At 42.9% G+C, this 21,444-nt stretch overlaps 1 protein-coding gene and 1 long non-coding RNA gene across 2 annotated transcripts in view; both read right to left on the bottom strand.

Moving 5' to 3' along the window:
• KL (klotho) overlaps positions 1–12,904 on the bottom strand; it is a 70,992-nt gene extending 58,088 nt beyond the window's left edge. The window contains exon 1 of the mRNA XM_066235879.1: positions 12,051–12,904. Within this exon, the coding sequence (XP_066091976.1) occupies positions 12,051–12,851 (801 nt within the window). The 5' untranslated portion in view covers positions 12,852–12,904. The remainder of the gene's footprint in view (positions 1–12,050) is intronic.
• A 444-nt stretch (positions 12,905–13,348) lies between these two features.
• Positions 13,349–21,444, bottom strand: part of LOC136308490 (uncharacterized) — an 81,155-nt gene continuing 73,059 nt past the window's right edge. Inside the window, exons 2-3 of the long non-coding RNA XR_010726113.1 lie at positions 14,142–14,214; positions 13,349–13,866 (exon numbers count right to left, since the gene is read on the bottom strand). This is a non-coding gene — a long non-coding RNA (uncharacterized lncRNA). The remainder of the gene's footprint in view (positions 13,867–14,141; positions 14,215–21,444) is intronic.

Raw genomic sequence — 21,444 nt, 5'->3', positions numbered from 1 at the left:
CCACTCTGTCTCTCTCTTCCCCTCCTGCAGCCAAGGCTCCATTGGAGCAAAGTTGCCCTGGGCGCTGGGGATGGCTCCATGGCCTCTGCCTCAGGCGCTAGAGTGGCTCTGGTCGCAACAGAGCAAGGCCCCGGATGGGCAGAGCATCGCCCCCTGGTGGGCGTGCCAGGTGGATCCCGGTCGGGCGCATGCGGGAGTTTGTCTGACTGCCTCCCCGTTTCCAGCTTCAAAAAAATACAAAAAATATAAACAAAGTGAACGAACCTTTAGCTAGATTTACCAAAAAAATACAAAAAAAAAAAAAAAAAAAGAAATCAAGAAAGATAGAAACAAGTGGAAGCATATACCATGTTCATGGATAGGAAGAATAAACATCATTGAAATGTCTATATTACTCAAAGCAATCTATAAATTCAGTGTAATTTCTATTAAAATACCAATGTCATACTTCAAAGATATAAATCAAACATTCCAAAAATTTATATGGAACCAAAAAAGAACACAAATGGCCTCATCAATCTTGAAAATAAAGTAAAAAGTGGGAGTTATCACACTTCCCGATATCAAGTTATACTACAAGGCCATTGTAACCAAAACAACTTGGTACTGGCAGAATAACAGACATACAGATGAATGGAAAAGAACAGAGAACCCAGAAATAAATCCACACCTGTATGGTTAATTGATATTGGACAGAGGAGGCAAGAGTATGCAATGGAATAAAGACAGTCTCTTTAATAAATGGTGTTGGAAAAATCAGACAGGTACTTGCAAAAAAATGAAACTAGACTACCAACGTACACCATTCACAAACATAAACTCAAAATGGATAAAAGACTTAAATTTAAGTCGTGTAACCATAAACATCTTGGAAGAAAACATAGGCAGTAAACTCTACGATATCTGTTAGCAAATTTTTGCTGATTTATTTCCACGGGCAAGTGAAATAAAGGACAGGATGAACAAATAAAAAGGACTATATCAAACTAAAAAGCTTTTGCACAGCAAAAGACACCAGTAACAATAAAAAAAGGCTACCTACACAATGGGAGAACATATTTGCCAATACGTCTGATAAGGGGTTAATAACCAAAATTTATAAAGAAGTTCTGTAACTCAACACCAGGAATGTAAACAATCCAATTAAAAAATGGGCAAAGGAACTGAATAGACCAGGGGTCTCAAACTCAACTCAGCATGTGGGCCGCAGAGCAAGATCACAGCTGTTCGGCGGGCCGCACTAGGTCTACAAAAGGCAACTGTTATGCAACACTTTTCTCACTGCAGTTGAAAACAAAAAAAAAATCAGTACAACAAGCACAATCGTACATGCAGTTTGCTCAGTGTCACAAAATGACCAGAAACTGTAGTTCACATCACAACTGCTGTTAACTAAGCTAATATCTAGCTAGAATGCTAGAGAAATGAAAAATACAAGTAGGCCCCTAGGCTTACTTAATTTTATCCAAAATATTTTGAACTTCGTGGATTAGTCTGCGGGCCGCACAAAATTGTTCGGCGGGCTGCATGCGGCCCGCGGGCCGCGAGTTTGAGACCCCTGGAATAGACACTTTTGCAAAGAGGACATACAGATGGCCTATTGGCATATAGAAAAATGTTCAACATCATTAATCATCAGAGAAATGCACATTAAAACTAAAATGAGATACCACCCCACTGTCAGAATGGTGCTCATTAACAAATCAACACACAATAAGTGCTGGTGAGGATATGGAGGAAAGGGAAGCCTCCTGGATTGCTGATGGGGATGCAGACATGTGCAGCCACTGTGAAAAACAGTGTGGCATTTCCTCAAAAATTAAAAATGGAACTTTTGACCCAGCTATCCCACTTTTAGGAATATATCCTAAAAATACCAAATCATCGATTTAAAAGAAGAAATGCACCCCTATGTTTATTGCAGCATTGTTTACAATAGGCATATGAAAAAACATTAATCATTAGAGAAATGCAAATTAAAACCACATTGAGATACCACCTCACACCTGTCAGAATGACTCTCATTAACAAAATAACACACTGGCGAGGGTGTGGAGAAAAGGGGACCCTCCTGCACTGCTGGTGGGAATGCAGACTGGTGCAGCCACTGTGGAAAGCACTATAGTTTCCTCAAAAAATTAACCATGAAACTGCCTTATGACCCAGCTATCCCAGTTCTAGGAATACATCCTAAAAATTTCAAAACACTAATTCAAAAGAAGATATGCACCCCTATGTTCATGGGAGTGTTGTTTGTAATAGCCAAAATCTGGAAACAGCCCAAGTGTCCATCAGTGGACAAGTGGGTAAAAAAGCTGTGGTACATTTACACGATAAAATATTGTGCAGTGGCAAAAAGAAAAAAAAAGGAAATCTTACCTTGTATGACAGCATGGATGGACCTGGAGAGTAGTAAACTAAGTGAATTAAGTCAGGCAGAGAAAGACAAATACCACATGATCTCACTTATATGTGGAATCTAATGAACACAATTAGCTGAAGAATAAAACAGAAACAGAGGCAGGGTCACGGGGAACAGATGGACAGCTGTCAGAGGGAAGAGGAAAGAGGGGATGAATCAAAAATGGTGAGGGGATTAGCCAAGTCATATATATATATATAACACATATATATATGACCACAGATAGCAACAGCCAGAGGGCAAGGGGCGATGGAGGTGAGGGGGACGCGGATGGGGAGAATGGGTGTGGAAAGAGACTTTGCATGGGGCATAGGAAGGCATGGTGTGGGGTGTAGAGGGTGTTATATTGAGTGGGACACTTGAAACCATGTCAATACAATAAATTAAAATAAAGAAATAAATAAAAGAAGAAGAAAAACCTTACCTTTTGTAACAGCATGGATGGACCTGGAGAGTAGTAGGCTAAGTGAAATAAGCCAGGCAGAGAAAGACAAGTACCATATGATCTCACCTATATGTGAAATCTAATGAACAAAACAAATAAACAAAATAGAAACAGACTCATACAGAAAACAGGCTGAGAGCCATCAGAGGGGAGCAAGCTTGGGGGGCTGGGTGTAAATGGTGAAGTAGATTAAGCAAAAATATAAAAACCTCATAGACACAGACCACAGGATGGTGAGCACAAGGGGGAAAGGGTTGTGAGGAGGGGGAAGAGAGTAATGGGGGGACAAATGTAACTGAAAGAAACTTGCTTTGGGTGGTAGACACACAACCCAACATAGTACACCTGAAACCTATATAATTTTATTAACCAATATCGACCCAATAAATTTAGTAAAATAAATTTTTTTAAATGTACTGGCACTGAGGAAGAGGAAATAATGAGTAGGCAATCTGGATTTATAGAATAAGTGCCAAGCTAGCCTCAAATAATTTTTATAATGTTTCACAGGTTATCTGGGAATACAACAGATATATGGTCATTTTGACAATTGTCAGATCTTCCTCTGATACTGTTTAGCTGAAGAAGAGAGATAGGGTATATAAAAATGGTACTATTGCTGCTTGAGTAACTGATGCTTAAAGGGCTGCATTTAAGAGTATTTATTGATTAAACAAAAAATTACTAGTTACATATTAAGTGTCAAACACTGATAAATGTTTGAAACACTGATTAGTGAAAGGTGTCCACTTGTGATAAAGTCATTTACAATATCCCACAGAGTTAGTCTTAGCCTTTATTTCTTAACATTTTTATCATCAAAAGGATGAATACTCACAAGGCATTAACCTGAAAATTTGGAAATGCTCCAAAATTTGGTTCAAAAAGAGTTATACAAGCTAAAAATGCTATAAATACATGCTATCACTTACAAAATTAATTTTTACAGTGATGTTAAAGTATTTTTGTTTTATTTTTATGCAACTTATAACAAAAATCACAGTTCCATTCTCTACTCCCCCCACTTCCCACCCTCACCTCTGACCCTACGACTTTTTTTAATTTCATATTTTCATACTTCCATACTTTAATAGTACCCACTGACTTCCTGTATGGTACATGAGGCTGTAGCTCTCCAACACAGCCATTTTTACTTACACAGCAGGTTTCAGTTCGAATAACTAATATTCAATACTGACATTATTCTGTCAACATGGCTTATTCACAGCGAAGCACTATAATGGGTAATTAAGACTGCATTTTATTATTTCTTTTTCTTTCAAGTTAATAGTCACATTGCTTTTTCATTTTCTCGGTTTGCTTTGTGCCTGTGGCTAGTTCTTCCCACGCTTTCCAATAGTCGCTCAGCACAAACTTCTACACGGTCACATCTATCTCTCATATTTCCCACTTCTGGTTTCTGCCCCCTTCTGGACTATTCGCTTTTAGGCCACTGCACAGCTGACTCTCTGGGTCTGCAGTTGGTCATCACGTTCCTGGGTTAAAACCTAAGTGGCACTTAAAGCCAGAGGTCAAGAGGCCACAAATACCATTACAGTAGCATGGTCCAGTGGGCTGCTACCACAGACAGGAAGGGATGGCAGAATAAAGATATGATCACTTGCTCAGTCCCCATACTGCCAGCTGCCAGATATATAAAGCAAAGAGGCTGCAAGTGGCCAAAGACAGGGCTGAGGCCCTAGGAGGAAGGCTCCTGCAATAACACAACAGGGATGTTCTGGAATGATTCCCTGGTACTTTGTATCAGTATGGAAATCCATGCCTTCCATTTCTCGGTCTTCCATGTTGGAAACTTTTCTCAGTAGTCTGTCAATCCTCAATTGTCTACTCATATTTAACAATGAGAAAGAAAAGAGCCGATTGGAAGGTCTGAGCATGTGAGTGGGATGTTAACTGTCAGCTTCACTACAGAGTGATCTGTCCCACCTGTTTGTTGTGGAACCTGTAGGGTCAGCATCTTAGGTCTTTCCTCGAGAGCACGTCAGATTCCCTGGAGAAGACTATTCTGATCCCTATCTAGAGAGCAAAAGTCACACTGCCATCATTCTGAGAGCCAGGGGTCTGAGCTTGGGGGTGGGCGGAGGTCCTCATGTTGCAGGGGCATATAGCAACCTAATCCTTATTTTCAATATGGTGCTCATGTCCTCAAATGTACCCAGTGTCCTTCAGCCCAGACACCTTCCATTTAGTATTCTCCAAATAAATTAACTTCTAGTTTTCTCTCTGACCAGAAAGGGGGTAGATGCTCAGCAGCGAGGATTTGGGGAAGGGATCTAGAAATCTGGTTGTTTCTTAAACATCTTATTTCTTAAACACCTTTCAACTAGTTCTCATGTTACACTCTCCCTCCAGTTCCAGAATGTCTGATCTTTCTACACTCTGAACCTGTTAACAATTCTGCAATCCAGGATTGTTCCTGGCTTCTCAAACTGCCAACTAGCAGTCAGCTTTCTTAGGGCTGCTAAGTCAATAACTTGTCCATCTGCTTTTCAAATTCCAACATGCTGCTGCAACTCTGGCTGCCCTCTCCATCTCTGTGTCTCTTGCCCCCTCCCCTTTCTCTTCTTTTCCTCCCCTTTTCTCCCTTTCTCTCTCTCTTTTTTTAACAGTTTCCTTACCAAAGTCTAATAATATTTCAAAAGAGAAAATAATTAAATGGGTAAATATAATCTGCCACCTTTACCAGAAATGCTACTATTTCCCAACACAAAAATAATAAATTTTACTTGGAAAAAACTTGGAAATCCAGTTAACCAGAAACAAACAAACAAAGAAATCCCCTTTAACCCCACAGTTCAGAGAGAGTGTACTGTTAACACTTCCCTCTTTCTCCCACTCTGTGTGTACATGGAGGAGGGAGGGGCACGCACCCTTTCATCCACCTGACAAATACATGCACGTTTCCTCTCCCGGCCCTGGAAGGCTGTGTATAAAGTGGAAAACAAGACAAACGTGGTTCCTGGCATCTCAAAGCTGAGGGCTGTTGCAGGAAGAGAAACAAGTCATTTCAATAAACATACTAGGAGGGGGTAGGATGAGATTTTATTGAAGCAGAAAGCAAGAATGTCAAACCGAGGCTTGGGCATGTCAGGGAAGGACAGGGGGCAGAGAGCCCAACACAGCCGAAGGACAGTGAAGGGCTCACTGCTTACTCACACTGACCTCTACAGCAGAAATAGGAAAGAAGCATAATAGAACTGGTTCTTTTGTATGTGACTTTTTAATCAACGTTTTAGTAGCCCAATACTACTCCACTGTACATGTGTACTACTATTTCTTTAACTGGTTATCTTCATATATTTAGGTTATTTCTAGCTTTTAAAACTAACCCACCAACTGTGGGAACCTTCCTCTTATCTTTGCACATTGAAGATGAAATTTAATTAAAGTTCAGAAGTAAACAACCAAAGGAGATGACAGGGGACATCTGGCTTACAGCCATTCACATAGGGGAAGGTTACAAAACCTGATATGTTTTAGGTGACTACAAAATAATCCAAGTCCACAGGGAGGTGACAGCCAACAGGCCTAATGTCATCTTAGACGGTGTCCACATCAGTCAGTGTCCAGAAAAGGAAATGTGTGAAGTCTGTGAGCCCGTGTGCCGCACACCTCACATATCTCTGTGAGACAGCAGACTGTAACTACAATTTATAAGAAGGAAAAAGAGGGCATATTGAAACAAGTAGAGATTTTACATCTACACTTACTGATTCATTAAAAATTGCGTTGAGTATTTCCTCTGTTTCAAGGGCTGAGATAAGCACTGAAAATTCAAAAATAAATATATACAGTCTATGATATCAAAGAATCACAGATGAGTACACGATCCCCTCTGCCTGTCGTTATATCATAAAATAGGAGGATTTGTGTCAAGTCTTTGGAAGATAAATAAGAATTTATCCCTAGATAGAGGGGAAAAGAGGTATAGTAGTCCTTCAGATTAACTTTGTACCCAGAATATATCAAGACAGAGCATATAAAAGGTAGATCATGCTTATCTGTTTAAGTAGACATTGCAAATATAACTTTGTAGTTTCTTGAGAAGATGTGATCTTAGAGGATTCAGTAACAGTATGTATTTTTATTCACACACTCTTTATTTCTTATCCTCCCAATAGACTGTGTACTGTATTCTCTTCCTAAAGCTAAAATTTTCTTTATACCTTAAAAAATAGCATTCATTGAAATAAAGGCAACTTTTGTACAAATTAATTATAATAAAATTCTGGCTTAGAGCAATCATATTGTTTGCAAATGTACTTAAGACGTGCACATTGACATTATTTGAATGGTTTGTAGTCTGTATTTTTCCTCTTTTATTCAACTCAAAATAATTGACATTGTTAAACATTGCTACATTTTTAAAATACTTTTATTAGTTCTTTTCTTATTCTTAATTTTTTTTTGGACTTGACTGTATGTAACCTTCAAAAATACTGAATTCAATAAGGTATTCAAAGAGGAGTGAGTCAAGCTCTTTGAGAAATATTTTAACTATTTCTGATTAAACACACAATTGAATTTAGTAATATTCTAAAAATACATGGTTTCAACCCAGTTGGTTGATTACTTCAGCCATGTACCAAATACATTTTAGTGAGAGAAAAATGGGTACAGTGCTTCCCAAAAGTACATAGCATATCTAATTTGAGCATGTATCTAGTAGATAAATTGCCTCTCCTACTATTTGGGGAATGAAAATTCAATCAGAAGTGGTTTTGTTAAACCATTTCCAATTCATGCTCCTAAAGCCAGCCAGACTTCCTTTATTACCCATTCTGAAAACTTCCTCATAATGTCCTGTAGTGATTAAAGATAGTTTTTAAATTGTTAGGAAATTTTTGCAATGGAGTCATATTTTGATGATAAACCTCAAATTGTTACTGAAAAATGTCAACTTCTGCCCCATTATATTTACTGATCTTCCTAACTGGTTAGGATTTGGTACTTCCCACTGCAAAGAAGCTAGAAAGGTTGGAAAAGAGAGTAAATCTTAGAAGTATCATCTATAAAGGCAGAGTTGGGCCAATAAAAAGCTAGAAGTCGTTTACTGAGCACCTACCAAGGGAAAGATGACATTTTAGAACAAAGTGAACATGGTTTCCTCGTCTACGGACTTGCTGTGCAAATGGAGGGGTATAAGGAAGCCAATGATTAAATAAAAGGAATCATGTGGCAGGAGGCATCAGAAAGCAGCATTGTGGGATGCCATAAAAGAAATAGAATTCAGGTGAGGGACCAAAGGGAGCAAACCAACTGGTTCTTGAAGAAAAAGTGAGATTTTCATAAATAAGGGACTTTATCTTGTCCACATATAGCAATATCCTCGAGAATATGCACCACAGGGGCGAGGACAGAGGCAAGGACATCAGGTAAGAAATTATTCCAATCATCCAGGCAGAATCTGATGGGTGCTTGGGCTGTAGCTTTAGATAAGGAGAGAAGTGGTTGGACTCTGGATGCATTTGGAGCTGTCAGATCTGTTGATGGATTGAAAATAAGGTGTGAGAGAAAGGGAGGAATTAAGGTCTGGGGCTCAACCTACTGAAAGAACAAAGTTGCCACAGTGGAGATGGGGGGAAACAGGAGTTTGTGTTTGGATGTGTTCAATGTGACATGCCTATTAGACAACTCAGTGGAAAGGGCTGTCATCTACCCATGTCAGGAGCTCTGGGAAGAAGCTCTTACTGGAAACTCAGTTTGTAGTCATCAGGATACAGAGAGTATTCACAGAATTCACTTGGAGTGAATCTAGAGAAGAGACTGCAGGCTGAAGTGCTCCGCATGCCAGCACTTAGAGGCAAACTGAGGAGGCGGAGCAAAGGGGACTGAGAAGGAATCACCAGTGAGCTGAGAGGAGAAGCCGGAGTGTGGGGTTCTGGAAGCTAAGACGAGGAGGAGTGTCAAGGAAGGGAGAAAGGCAGCTGAGACACGAGCATGGACTCATGGACGTGAATGTGTATGCTAATGCTTGACACTAGTCATGTTGGCACTATACATCAATGCCCAAAGCAATATCTCCCTAAGTGAAAAAGGGTGCCCTGTGCAAACACTGGCAAGTACATCTTCAATTCAACCCTGGTTCTCTAAGAAACCCATGGGCAGCACAAAATCTCAGAGGTACCACCAGAGGTGGATTTAATGACGGGCACACCAGCCCTGGACCTGACTTCTGAAGGGCCCCGCAAAACCCCAACTTTACACTTTTTTCTAATCATACCAAGTTTGGTTTCATATGTGCAATTTTAACAATAGTACATAACATTTTTTATTTATTTAAAAATAGGATTAACATGTATTTTTATTTTCTGTCTCTCCCTTTTTTTAAAGGGCCTAATATTTTCTTTTGCATCCGGGGCCTAAACCGACTTTAATCTTCCTTTAGGTACCACTGGGGTTGAACTCCCAACTACCGGCCTCAATGCTAGTGTTTCAGGGGTTTTCAAGAACTCTTTCAGCAGCTTGAAGGCACATAGTCTCTCTTTAAGTCAAAGAGAGAAGATGTGTTCTATTTCTGTGTTATACTCAGATGAGCAAAGCAGCCCAGCCTCCCAAAGCTCTGCAGGGAAATTCTCTCAGTTTTAAGTTCTTTCTTTTCCTTCCTTCCCTTCCCTTCCCTTCCCTTCCTTTCCCTTCCCTTCCCTTCCCTTCCCTTCCCTTCCCTTCCCTTCCCTTCCCTTCCCTTCCCTTTTCTTCCCCTTCCCCTTCCCCTTCCCCTTCCTTTCCTCCCTCCCTCCTCCCTCTCTTCCTTCTCTCTCTTTCAGTTTATGCCAGTATCTGGAACCCACAAGAAACACAGAGACCTCCATTTTGAGCAAAGCCCCTCATTATTCACCCTGTAGTTTGTTTGGCCTGCTTGTTGTCAAGGCCATCAGACAATGATTATTAAATCTCTGGGGGTGTCAAAGTTCCAATATCCCCAGGGGTCTCCAACAGCCTACTTTCAGAAGAGTGGAAGCACAGAACAGAACTGCAGAGGAGGGGTGCTGGCCTTCACAGCATCAGATCCCCAAATGTAAATGAATCTGGGAGGAGTTCCCACAACCCCTGACAGCAACATCTAGCCCCAGGTGAAATGCTCTGTTAAGAAAACCTGCAGAATGTGTCTTATCTTTGCAAGGTCCAAACTTCCCTAGCCCCCTCCTCCCAATACTACACCAAGAAAGAACATTAAAAACAGAATAAGCTGTCTCATGAAAAAGTTAATTTAAGATATTCTCCGATAATGACAACTTACTTCACAAGGTACAAAAAGAAGTGACTAAATTCCAAACCCAAGACATCTAAAAGCAAAATTAATGTTTTACAGCAACTAGCACTTTGTTTGCGGCATCAGCAAAAGCAAGTGTCCACCTGTCACTAATTTCTTATGAATTCAAAGTCCACTGCATTTCTGGGAAGGATGGTTAGTGTTTGGCAAGTTTATTTTTATGTATGTAAGGATCAAAAATATAACTGCCAAGTTCATCAAAGGGCTGAGAGCAGGCACAGGAGTCAAAAGCATGCCAACTATGTAAGACACCAGGAAACTCCTGCCATTCCAGCTTCTTGTCCTATAATAAGCATGTAAGTTGCCAATACAGCAACTGATGATGTCTCTGTACATCGTTTATTATGCACACTCTAAAAATAAAAGTTGTATGATTTAAACCTAAAGTAGTGATTTTGCAGAAATGGTCTATTTGGTCCTCCAGCTAGTCCATTAATCTCATTTTTTTTTCTGGTAGGACCAAAATTTGCTTATGTCTTCCTCAAAAGAAGGACCAGTTCTTCTTCGGGTTTCTATCACCAGCCATAAACAGGGTACACAGGGTATTTTAATTCCTTAAAAGGATGGCCAGACTGAAAACATTTATTAGCATTGTCTGAAGTATGTAAATGAAATCACTAAAAATCTTTTTTTCCCCAAACAAATCCAGCATTCTGTTATGATCTGTGGTAGCAGAGTTTTGTGGAACTAATATACAATCTATTTAGCCACTATTACAACATTCCTGGAAGCTCAGAGCATTAAATCAATTCAATAACCTATCATGTTCTGCCTCAGTTATCTACAGCTTCAATTAAAAGTATGCAGAAGTAGTCCATCTTGAATTTATTCAAAATATGCGGCTTAATTCTAAATTTAAAAATAGGTCTTCCAGTAGGCCCACGAATCACCAAAATACAGTACCAAAAGTTATACATTTAAACACTTTGATTACAATGTTTGTACATAAGCTATTCTCTTGCAATACAAAACTGTACAAGTGTACCAAAACCCGACATCATTATAAATGAACACTCAGATCAGTTGGACCTAATACTGAACAAAGTATTAGGAGCAAAGGGGGAAGGATTATTTGGGAGACGACTTTGTCATGGCATATCAACTTTCTACTGTCAAACTTTATTCAGCTTTTGGTACAAAGGTGTTAAAATCACTTTTGTCAGATTAAGAGCTCATCCCGGAGCACTCCTTCCAATCGAAGAGAGACCACAGAAATACACCTGTTGGAGGGCACAAGCTACGTCACTCTGAAGCTGTGTATTTTTATGGCTAGCTTTGTTTAAGATTGTTTTAGGGGTTTTCACACCCCTGACAATTAAATAAGGGTGGACAGAGAGAACTTCCAAGGACATTTAAACCCAGCTCTCCAGAATATGCGATTTTTACACCTTTGCATTTGCTGCAGTGTAAACGGAGCCACGGCAACACAGAATTTATTGGATTAACATTGAACTCCTGCCATCTCCACAAACTCGAGCAGAGAGTAATACTGTCTGCGCAGCTTCCGGACACACTTGTGTCTTTCATCCATCCTCCTCATTCTCCCCATTGCTACTACTAGGAAATCCTCCCAGCCTTGCCTGTAGGGATTCCTCTATATCCAAAAGTGCTCCCTGTTATCACTGGAGAGCCAGATTCCAATTTCTTTCCGACAAATGGGCTCCAAAGGACATTCCCTCCTGTGTCCACTGTGGGATTTTCATACCATTCCCAACTCCACTCCCTCCATGGAAAGCCTAAATTGCTCAGTACCTCCCACCTCCTGGGTGATTCCTAGGTGAGCTCACAAAGGTGTTCAAACGGACCTTCATCTGACCCGGAGGATCAAGCTCCCCTCTTGCCCCCTGGCGTCTCCCAGCGTGGCCCTCCGCCTGGCCCCTCGAACTCACCAGGAGGAGGTTGTGTGCCACCAAGTACCCGAGCCGCGCGCTGCCCTGGACGCCGGGAGCCAGGCGCCCGGTGGCGTAGCCGTGCCAGGCTACCACGTAGGGGTTGTCGATGGTGATCCAGTACTTGACCTGGCCGCCGAAGTGGCGGAAGCAGAGCTCGGCGTAATCCCTGAAGTGGTCGATCAAGGCGCGGTTGGCCCAGCCGCCGTAGGCGTCCTGCAGGCGCTGGGGCAGGTCCCAGTGGTACAGGGTGACCACGGGGTGCACGCCCAGCTCCCGCAGCCGCTCCAGCAGGCGTCGGTAGTAGCGAAGCCCCTCGCGGTTGGGGGCGCCCGCACTGCCGTTGGGGAGCACCCGCGCCCACGAGATGGAGAAGCGGTAGTGGGTGACCCCGAGCTCACGCAGCCCCTCGGTGTCTCGGAAGACGTTGTTGTAGCTATCGCTGGCCACGTCCCCGGTGGCGGGTGGGGAGGGCGATAGGGCGCCCGACGGCAGGCCGGCCAGCTCGGGGTCGCCGGGCACCGCGGGTCGATGGTGAGTGAATGTGTCCCAGATGGACGCGCCCTTGCCGTGCTGCCGCCAGCCGCCCTCCGTCTGGTAGGCGGCGGTGCCCACCGCCCAGAAGAAGCCGTCGGGGAAGGTGTCGTGGAGGAGGCCGGCGGTCTCGGGGGCAGCAGGGCGCGCGAAGCGGGCCCAGGTCTGCTCTCCGTCCCCGGGATCGGCGCGCAGGCGGCGGGCGCCCAGGGCCGCCAGCAGCAGCAGCAGCGGCAGCAGCGGCGGCGGCGGGGCGCGGGCTGGCATGCTGCGCGGGATGCGGCCCTGGGCCCGCGCCGCCCTTTATGCCCGCGCCGCCCGCCGCCCGCCCCCCGCCGGCGCTCACACCCCCGCTCCCCCGGACCCGGCTGGCAATCATTACCTGCGAGCCGCGCCCGCCCCGCCCTGCGGCGGGGCACGAGGGTGCCGAGGAGCGCGGGCCGGGGAGGGGGCCCGAGAGCCGGCCAGGGGCAGCAGGCGCCCCTCCCTGACGTCGGACGGAAGGCACCTGTTCCTCGCTTCACCCGGGAGCTGCGGAGACACCTGGGCGAAACAAGTTCTGTGCGCGCCGCCCTCTCTTCCCATCCGCGCGCGCTCCCCTGGAAGGGGCTGCGGTGCCGGTGCCGGTGCCGGTCCAGGAGAAACGGAGGCCATCCAACTTGCCCCGTGTCCGGCGCGGAGCCTTCGCCAGCCTGGCGGGTCCGCCGGCCCGGAGCCCCCTGCTTTCACTTTTCTAACCCTGCAAGGCCGAGAAAAGCTTTAGATTGACGTGACTAGAGCCGATTAGGAGTTGTTTGAAGTCATATCGGGATGGCGAGGTGGGCAAACTTCGAATGTTGCAAGGAACGGAGGCGGACTTTCCTAGAGCCTTTAGGTGAGAGCCACCTCCTTGCGTAGGGCGGGACGGCCTTCCTCAAGCCCCAGGCCAGGTAACCTTCTAGGAAGGCACTGTTGACTTGGGACTCTCCCTCTTACTGTTATCTTTTAACCATTTCAAACCAGTTCTTGTGCTTTAATTAGATCTTGCAGAATTACTTGCTGAGCTTCAAATGACAGTTAATTGTTTTTCTAAAAACAAAAGGGAAAGAAAGAAAAAACACACACCAAGGTTTTTTCCACGTTGAGTAAGCGTCATTCACTTTACTATCCTATCCATCCACTTCCATGGATAAGCACATGCTTGAGCTTTCTGCTCTGGCTTAGCAGGTAACTTTGTGTGTGAAGTGGTGCACGCAGTTGTGTTGGAGCCAAAGGTTTCTTGATCCCACAAATGTTTCCTGAGCTGTGAAGGGAAAAGGAAGGAGGGATTTAGCCCAAGCATCCACGGCCTCTGCAATAAAATAAGTCATGACGTCTTTCTAGTTTCCAAAGGGCCCTTTGGACAGAAGGACAAGTCTTTGTGAAGCTCAAACTCAAAACAAACAAACAAACAAAAAACGCCAAAGAAAAAACTGTGCACACAGACGACTCAAACACGAAAAGCCCAGACAAAGTAAGACCTTGTTAGTAATACCTTTACCCCCGGTTTCGGTACCCTGTGCCCGAGTCCCCACACACCTGCACCTGTGTTGAAGGACGAAGATCCTCACAAAGGTGTATCATTCTTGTCCAGTGATTGGTCATCTCTGTGCTGTTCCATCCAAATTTAAAATCAATAAAGTTTTTAATGTTACAGATGGAAGTACTTTTATTAATTCCCTTAAAACATAAGTACAAGAAATTGATTCCAATGTTTTATTAAACATTCCTAACTGCAGCTAGCATATATTTTCATAGTAAGATCTTTATCTATCAGACTGTAATGAGACTTACTGTTATTGCTACATGTGGCATTTATATTTTTCAATGAATATAAAATAAAAAACAATGACACTTAAGCAATTTTTCAAAATTACACCACCCAACTGCACAGTCATGCTCTCCTCCAGTTAAATTAAAGGATTCTATGTCTGCATAGAGGACTGCATTTCCTTTCTAGAGATGAAGATTGGAGTGTTTGCTGATGTACTTTGTTAAGATTCTATTAGAAATGCTTCATGTGTCTTATGGAAAATAGCTTAGACTAAGTGTTCACTTATTGATGCATGGTATGTTTGCTCGGAGAAGATTGTATCTATTGCTACTTTTACTTAACCATCAGTAAAAAGAAATATTAAGGTTATTCTATTTACTTATTTTAGAACAGTGATTAAAAAGAAGGACCAAGTTGACTAAATGCTTCACATTTAAAGTTCATATCTCTGAGATAGGGAGGGACATAAAGCACATGTATGCCCAAAGTTAGACATCAATGATTTCATCATCTGCAAAGGTGTTCCCAGGCCCAGTGGTAAGGATTGCATGATCATTCACCTTTCTTTCCAGGATTGGATGTTTATCAAGGTTCTGTTCATGGTTATTACGCCCTGGATCCCTGGGGTGTGACTAACTGCTACTACTGCTTCTCATTTGTTCTGTTTTATTCTGGTTCGTACCTCCACAGCCACTTCTGAACATCTAAAATGTCACTTTCACTCAATACTTTGTTCTCCCACAGATAAGATTTTTATTACTTGTGCTTTGAATATGAAGGTGATGTTATTGGTGTATTAAAGGAAGGGGAAATTCTTAATTTACTTTCTGACATTTTGCCACAGTAATGATTTTCAACAACTGAAAGGTGTTTATCAAGCTGACAGATTCCTTCATCAGTCCCCTCTGACCAGTTCTTCTCCTGCGTGCTGCTGAACCCCAGAAGCCCTCCCTGGCTAAGGTAACAGAAGGAGGCTCTCCGACCCCCATGGGCCAGATCACGCCACCAACCTCAGGTGGTCTCAGCCACCAGTCCACTTCACTAGGGGTGGGGGTGTTACTGATATCACCAACACTGAGCAACATCCATGAGCAAAGCCATGATGCGGCACTGAAGACTTCAAAACGTAGACAACAACCACTGCGCTAAAGGCAATATTGGATTAGAGAAGCAGAATAAAAAAAAAAGTGACAATAAATAAGTTGTTTGATTTATTATGCTGAGCATTAGCAAATGGCATGATAGCTGTTAGAGGAATTCGGGGGCGGGGAGATCTCATTTTCAGTGGGCAGGGAAAGCTTCCCAGAGATGTGATAACATATGGGATTTAAAGGGTAAAACTTGCAAGGAAACCTGGAAACGAAGGTAATAGGGAAGAAAACATAGAAGAAGTGTTTGCAGCATATTTGTGATATAAATAAATCTATTTGTGCCAGGAAATAGAGAACTGAAAAGACAGGGGCCAGACCATACACAGTCTCTAATACTAAGGTTTTATCATTATAGCGCATCAAAGACCCTTCCTGCAATTACTCATTAAAAAGATGGTGATGGTAAGGCTTCGAGCTTCTCTGACCTAGCAAATCCCTCATCCTGAAGGAGTTGTCAGAGCCACTAAACATCAACTCCCTCATGAAGAACTAAAGAGGCAATAAGGGTCCGTTTCCACCCACTGGTACCCTTGTTCTGCTTATTTGTCTGCAAAACAAAAATGAAAATGATTTCCAATCCAAGAGTTGCACTTCAAATCTGTAAGGGCCTCTGTAGTCCAGCCCAGCTCAGGAGCCACTGAACATTGCTGAATAGTGGAGTTACAAGGGCAAACAGCAAGATGTCTCAATTTATGTTACAAAAGGGACAATATTAATCAACCAACCAATTGATTTGGCAGTAAAGCAAGTCGAAAGGGAGACACTACAACCGGGAAGATCGCTTTGAAAGCAACTACAATGACCTGGATAATGAGCTCAGGGAGGTTTATGGCCAGCAGGGTGAAAAGCACCAAGAGAAAGAAGGGAAAGGTGTGAGGTAAAATAAGCAAAGAAGACTGAGTAAACATGGGAGGTAAGTGAGAGGGAAGACTAAGTGATAGTTTAAATATTTTGAGCTTACTTGAAAATACAAATAGTAGCAGCATTGCAGGAAGTAGAATGAGTTTTTGATAAAAGATGAATTCAGTGCTAACTATGTTGAACTTAGAGTGTCCATCAAGGATAAAAGTGAAAATATTTAGCGAATTATTGGAGATATATTTTTGAAGCTCAGAAGGCAGATTAGAGGCTTGGACCAGAAATTTTGGTATCAGTATAGTAAGATGAGGATATTCAAAAAGAAACAAAGCCATCTAAGGGGGTAGGTCAGGTGGAAAGGAGAAAACAACAACAGCAAAAAAACCCAAGGGCTGTTCCAGAAGTCTCAGAATAATGTGTTTTCCAAGCTAAGGAGATTTTTAAAAGGAAGGATGATTAAATTTGATGAGGAGAGAAAACTGACCTAGAAATTAGATCACTTGGTGACATTGGAAACAGATTTTTAAAACCATTAACAGAGGTTTAAGCCAGATTACCATATAAGTCATTAATGAGAGCCAGTGGGAGATGAGAAAATACAGGCCACATTCTATAGTCTTCTGAGGAGTTGGCCAGGAGGAATGAGAAAGGATGGTCACTAGAGGGGTTAGCACAGTTCAGAGAAAATTTTTCAAGATGAGGATCTCTGTACATATGAGTACACAGTGGTGAAAAGTTTAAGGAAAAGGAGAATTGGGAGTTTGGGAGAAAAGATGAAGCAAGATAGGACAGAGCACCAGCTGTGATCTAAAGGAGCCACTGCATTAACACGTAGACCAGGGGTCCCCAAACTTTTTACACAGGGGGCCAGTTCACTGTCCTTCAGACCGTTGGAGGGCCGGACTATAAAAAAAAAAACTATGAACAAATCCCTATGCACACTGTACATATCTTATTTTAAAGTAAAAAACAAAACGGGAACAAATACAATATTTAAAATAAAGAACAAATAAATTTAAATCAACAAACTGACCAGTATTTCAATGGGAAGTATGCTCCTCTCACTGACCACCAATGAAAGAGGTGCCCCTTGGCCCTGGCCGGTTGGCTCAGTGGTAGAGCCTGGTTTGTGGAAGTCCCTGGTTCGATTCCTGGCCAGGGCACACAGGAGAAGCGCCCATCTGCTTCTCCACCCCTCCCCCTCTCCTTCCTCTCTGTCTCTCTCTTCCACTCCTGCAGCCAAGGCTCCATTGGAGCAAAAGATGGCCCGGGCACTGAGGATGGCTCCATGGCCTCCGCCTCAGGCACTAGAATGTCTCTGGTCACGACAGAGCGACGCCCCAGATGGGCAGAGCATCGTCTCCTAGTGGGCATGCCGGGTGGATCCGGGTCGGGCACATGTGGGAGTCTGTCTGACTGCTTCCCCGTTTCCAGCTTCAGAAAAATGCAGAAAAGGAAAAAAAAAAAGAGGTGCCCCTTCCCGAAGTGCAGGGGGGGCGGATAAATGGCCTCAGGGGGCTGCATGCGGCCCGCGGGCCGTAGTTTGGGGACCCCTGATGTAGACAGTACCAACACCAGAAGGAGAAAGAGCACACAGCTAAAATGGCAGAATGGTGAAAATGGGACCATAGCCAGGGCATCAGAGTGGTGGACAAAACACTACTACAAAGGTGACTAAAGGGAGCTCCCTAAAGGCTTCAAGACAGTGGCAAATGGGTTCCTGGAAAGCTTCAGCTCTGCTGAGCACTCTGGAACTGAAGTGGACAGTAGGGATGTTAGACGGGGATTTGGGGGCTTCTGCAGCCCAGGAATGCTGACTGTTCTTGGCAGTCTCATCTCCTGGGAGTGGAGCAGGGAGCCGAGCACTTGGATCCTGTACCTCCCTTCCCCGCCATGTCCTCCTAAGGAACACTGCCTTCATAGCCTACAACTACTTTAAACACCAACTAAACGTCCTTACAAGGCTCATGTCTAGACGCAGGGAGCATAACATCAAGGATTCAGGGCATTGTGTTGCCAGAGTCAAGATGTCTCTACTCCCCTTTCTTTCAAAATTGTCCCCAGTACAACAAGGAGAATGAGATTGAGAGAGGTTAGTACATGGAAAGGGAATGAAGGTGAAGGACTGCTACGTGAGTGAGCTGAGGGGGAGATGCATGAGAGACAAGATGCTCTACCTGGCATCACACCAGGAAGGCTCATGATCTGAGATACCACAGAAGGAGCGAGGCGGCTGGAATCCTGCAAACAGGAGCAGTTCAATCCTGATTTTCTGCCCTTAGTGAAGTCTGGTACTACCCACCCCCTAGCTGCATGGGAAAGTGTTATTTCTGAAGAAATGGATCTAAAGAGGCTATAGTTTTAGAAACAACATATATGGAGAGTAGAATGCATGAGGCATGGAACTAAAAATAGAGTAGATCGTATTCTGTAAAGCAAGCAGCCGGACCCCAGCCTTTCCCCAAGCCAGTTCCAGGACTTGGCAATAAAGCCTCATGGACACAAGCCCCGCCTATGCACATAAACCTTCCAGACGGCTGTTCAGCGACTCATTCCTAAATATGAAGAAACAGCCAAGGAGTACCAGCTATATGAAGGCAATGCCCTTCTGAAAAAGTACAAAACTGTCACTAATATTTTCAACTAAGAGAAGGTATTGCATCTATGATGCAGGACCAGGATGAGAATAAAAAATGGCAACAAAAGAAAGTCAGAAAAGAACACTTGGAAATTAAGAATATGGTAACAAAAATAATTTTTTTATTTAAAAATTGGTAACTATTGGGAAAAAAATCTATTAAAAAGTAGCATAAAATATAAGCCATTAGAAAATACAAGAAAAAGGTTAAGGAAAATTATGGAGATCAAACATCCAGCTCATAGGCAATCAAGAGAGAAAATGGAAAAAACAGAAAATTGATATTAAAGAGCATGAGCTTCCAGTTAAATGGGTCTAAGTAACACAATTATCATAAAAGACCCAAAGAAAGGCACATTATTGTGGAATTTCAGAATCCCAAAAATAAAGATAAGTTCCTAAAGCTTCCAGAAGGAAAAAACAAAACAAAACAAACAAAAATACAGGAACCAAAGTGGCACTGGGCTTCTCAAAAGTAACATTAAAAACTGGAGATCAGTGGAACCATGTCTTTAATATTCTGAGAGAAAATGATTTTCCACCTAGAATACTATATCCATCAAACTAATAATTAAGTGTAATAGGAGTATAGGCATTTTCAGATGTTAAAGATCTTTTAAAAGATGCTTTCCATGTACTGTTATTTCTGAAGCTGTAAAAATATGTGCTTCACTAAAATGAGGAAGTAAACAAACAACAACAAAAAAGAGGAAACAGATTTCATGAAACAGGCTAGAAGACAGAAGAACTATAAAGGGAAGTCATTATGGAAGAAGGAAACCTCAGAATACAGCCAGTTTGGAGGCCAAATGCTGCGGGTGGGACAGGAAGATGCAGGGCCTCCAGGGGCAGTCTCCAGGAAGCAGTCACACAGCAGGAACTAGTAGATACTAATGAGCTCTGCTGAGAGATTTTATAGGACTTCAAGAATAAATAAGAAAACCTAGCTAGAGATTCAAAGTAAAGGATTTCAGGATTCTGGTTCAACATGTTAAAAGCTTGGAAGTCATCACCTTCAGTTTCACAAGAAAATTGAACAAACTGAAAAATCAACTTTTCTTAGATACATCCAAGAAGTGAGGTTGCAGAGCAAACTGCTGTCCCCCCAAACTGGAAAGACAGGGCAATACATGTACTCACAGCTTACCAGGTGCGGAAGCCCATGACCGGAGCCAATCCCTATAAGATAGCTGGAAGATGTGGCTGACAGGGTGTTGGAGATTCAGTGTGGACAAGCTTGAGAGTTAAAAGCTCTGAAGAGGCCTAGCCTTAGGGACCCCCACACTTTTGTGAATTTTACCTTCATGAGCACCACCAGATTCTCGCTGTTAGGAGGAGAGAAGAGTTCCCTCATGGTGGAAGAGAAAAAGTAAGCATTCTGAAAGACACCGATAGCTCTCTGTTCTCTTTAACAAATTCTCTGTTTTCTCAAGGGAAACTATCGTACACCAGAGCCTGACTGACTAGGGTTTTACCAAAGCCTAACTAACCAGAAGAACAGGAAATGCCCAACTCCAGTTTCCTCTAGCCTTTGACATGGAGAAAGAGAAATACCCAACTCAATCTCATTAATAGACTCAATCACAGGACTACAGAACGTTCTGTAGTCCTTCCCCACCTTCCCACCACATCAAGAGGGTGCCTGTATAATCAGAAGGGATTATAGCTAAAAGAACTAGAAGCCTTGTTAGGTACAGCCAGAAAAAAAGTTGCAGGGAATCAAACTTGATGGAAAAGAGTATTTATTTGAGGTTTCTATGAGATGTGGGAGTGTTGTCTTAAGGACGACAACCTCCCCAAGCAAAGGCAAGGGAGAGGTTATGTAGGGGAACGACTGGCCTTTAGTTAGTTAGGCTTGTCCATCGGTCTGGCCTGGCAGTTGTTCTCACGAATGTTTCTTCGTGCCCTGGGGGATGGAAGGTTCCTTTCAGCCTCAGGTTAGAACTTACAGAAACTACCATGACTCCTGTCTAGTTAGTTATTTTTACAACCTGACTGAAACTGGCTGGGGGGTAGACTGTTGTGATTTTGTTAGGGTCAGTTATCTTCACTGACAGCTGCTGGAGACAACTTTTAGCTTAGCCCTAACAAGCCTCAGGCCCTATTTAAGAAGAGGTCTTTAGGAAAAACCAAAGATAATAGAAGAGACACACATAGGAACATTGGAGGAAATTTTAGCTTCTGATTGCACAGATACAACAAGTAGTAAACACAATACAATCCCCAGCCAGATAAACATAGAATCTCACAAGAAGGGCCTATTCAGCTCAGTTTCTTTGACCAGATACATCATGTCTAGCTTTCAACAAAAATTACAAAGCATACTAAAAAGAAAAAACAAAACAGTCTTTAGAGAGAAACCAAGCATCAGAACCAGAAAGAAAAAAAAATAGGGTAATCAATTTTTTAGGGGAAAAAGTC

The sequence above is a fragment of the Saccopteryx bilineata genome, chromosome 6 (genome assembly GCF_036850765.1).
Source record: "Saccopteryx bilineata isolate mSacBil1 chromosome 6, mSacBil1_pri_phased_curated, whole genome shotgun sequence".
In the NCBI taxonomy this organism is placed as follows: domain Eukaryota; kingdom Metazoa; phylum Chordata; class Mammalia; order Chiroptera; family Emballonuridae; genus Saccopteryx; species Saccopteryx bilineata.
This window is presented reverse-complemented; position numbering and strand designations above follow the sequence as displayed.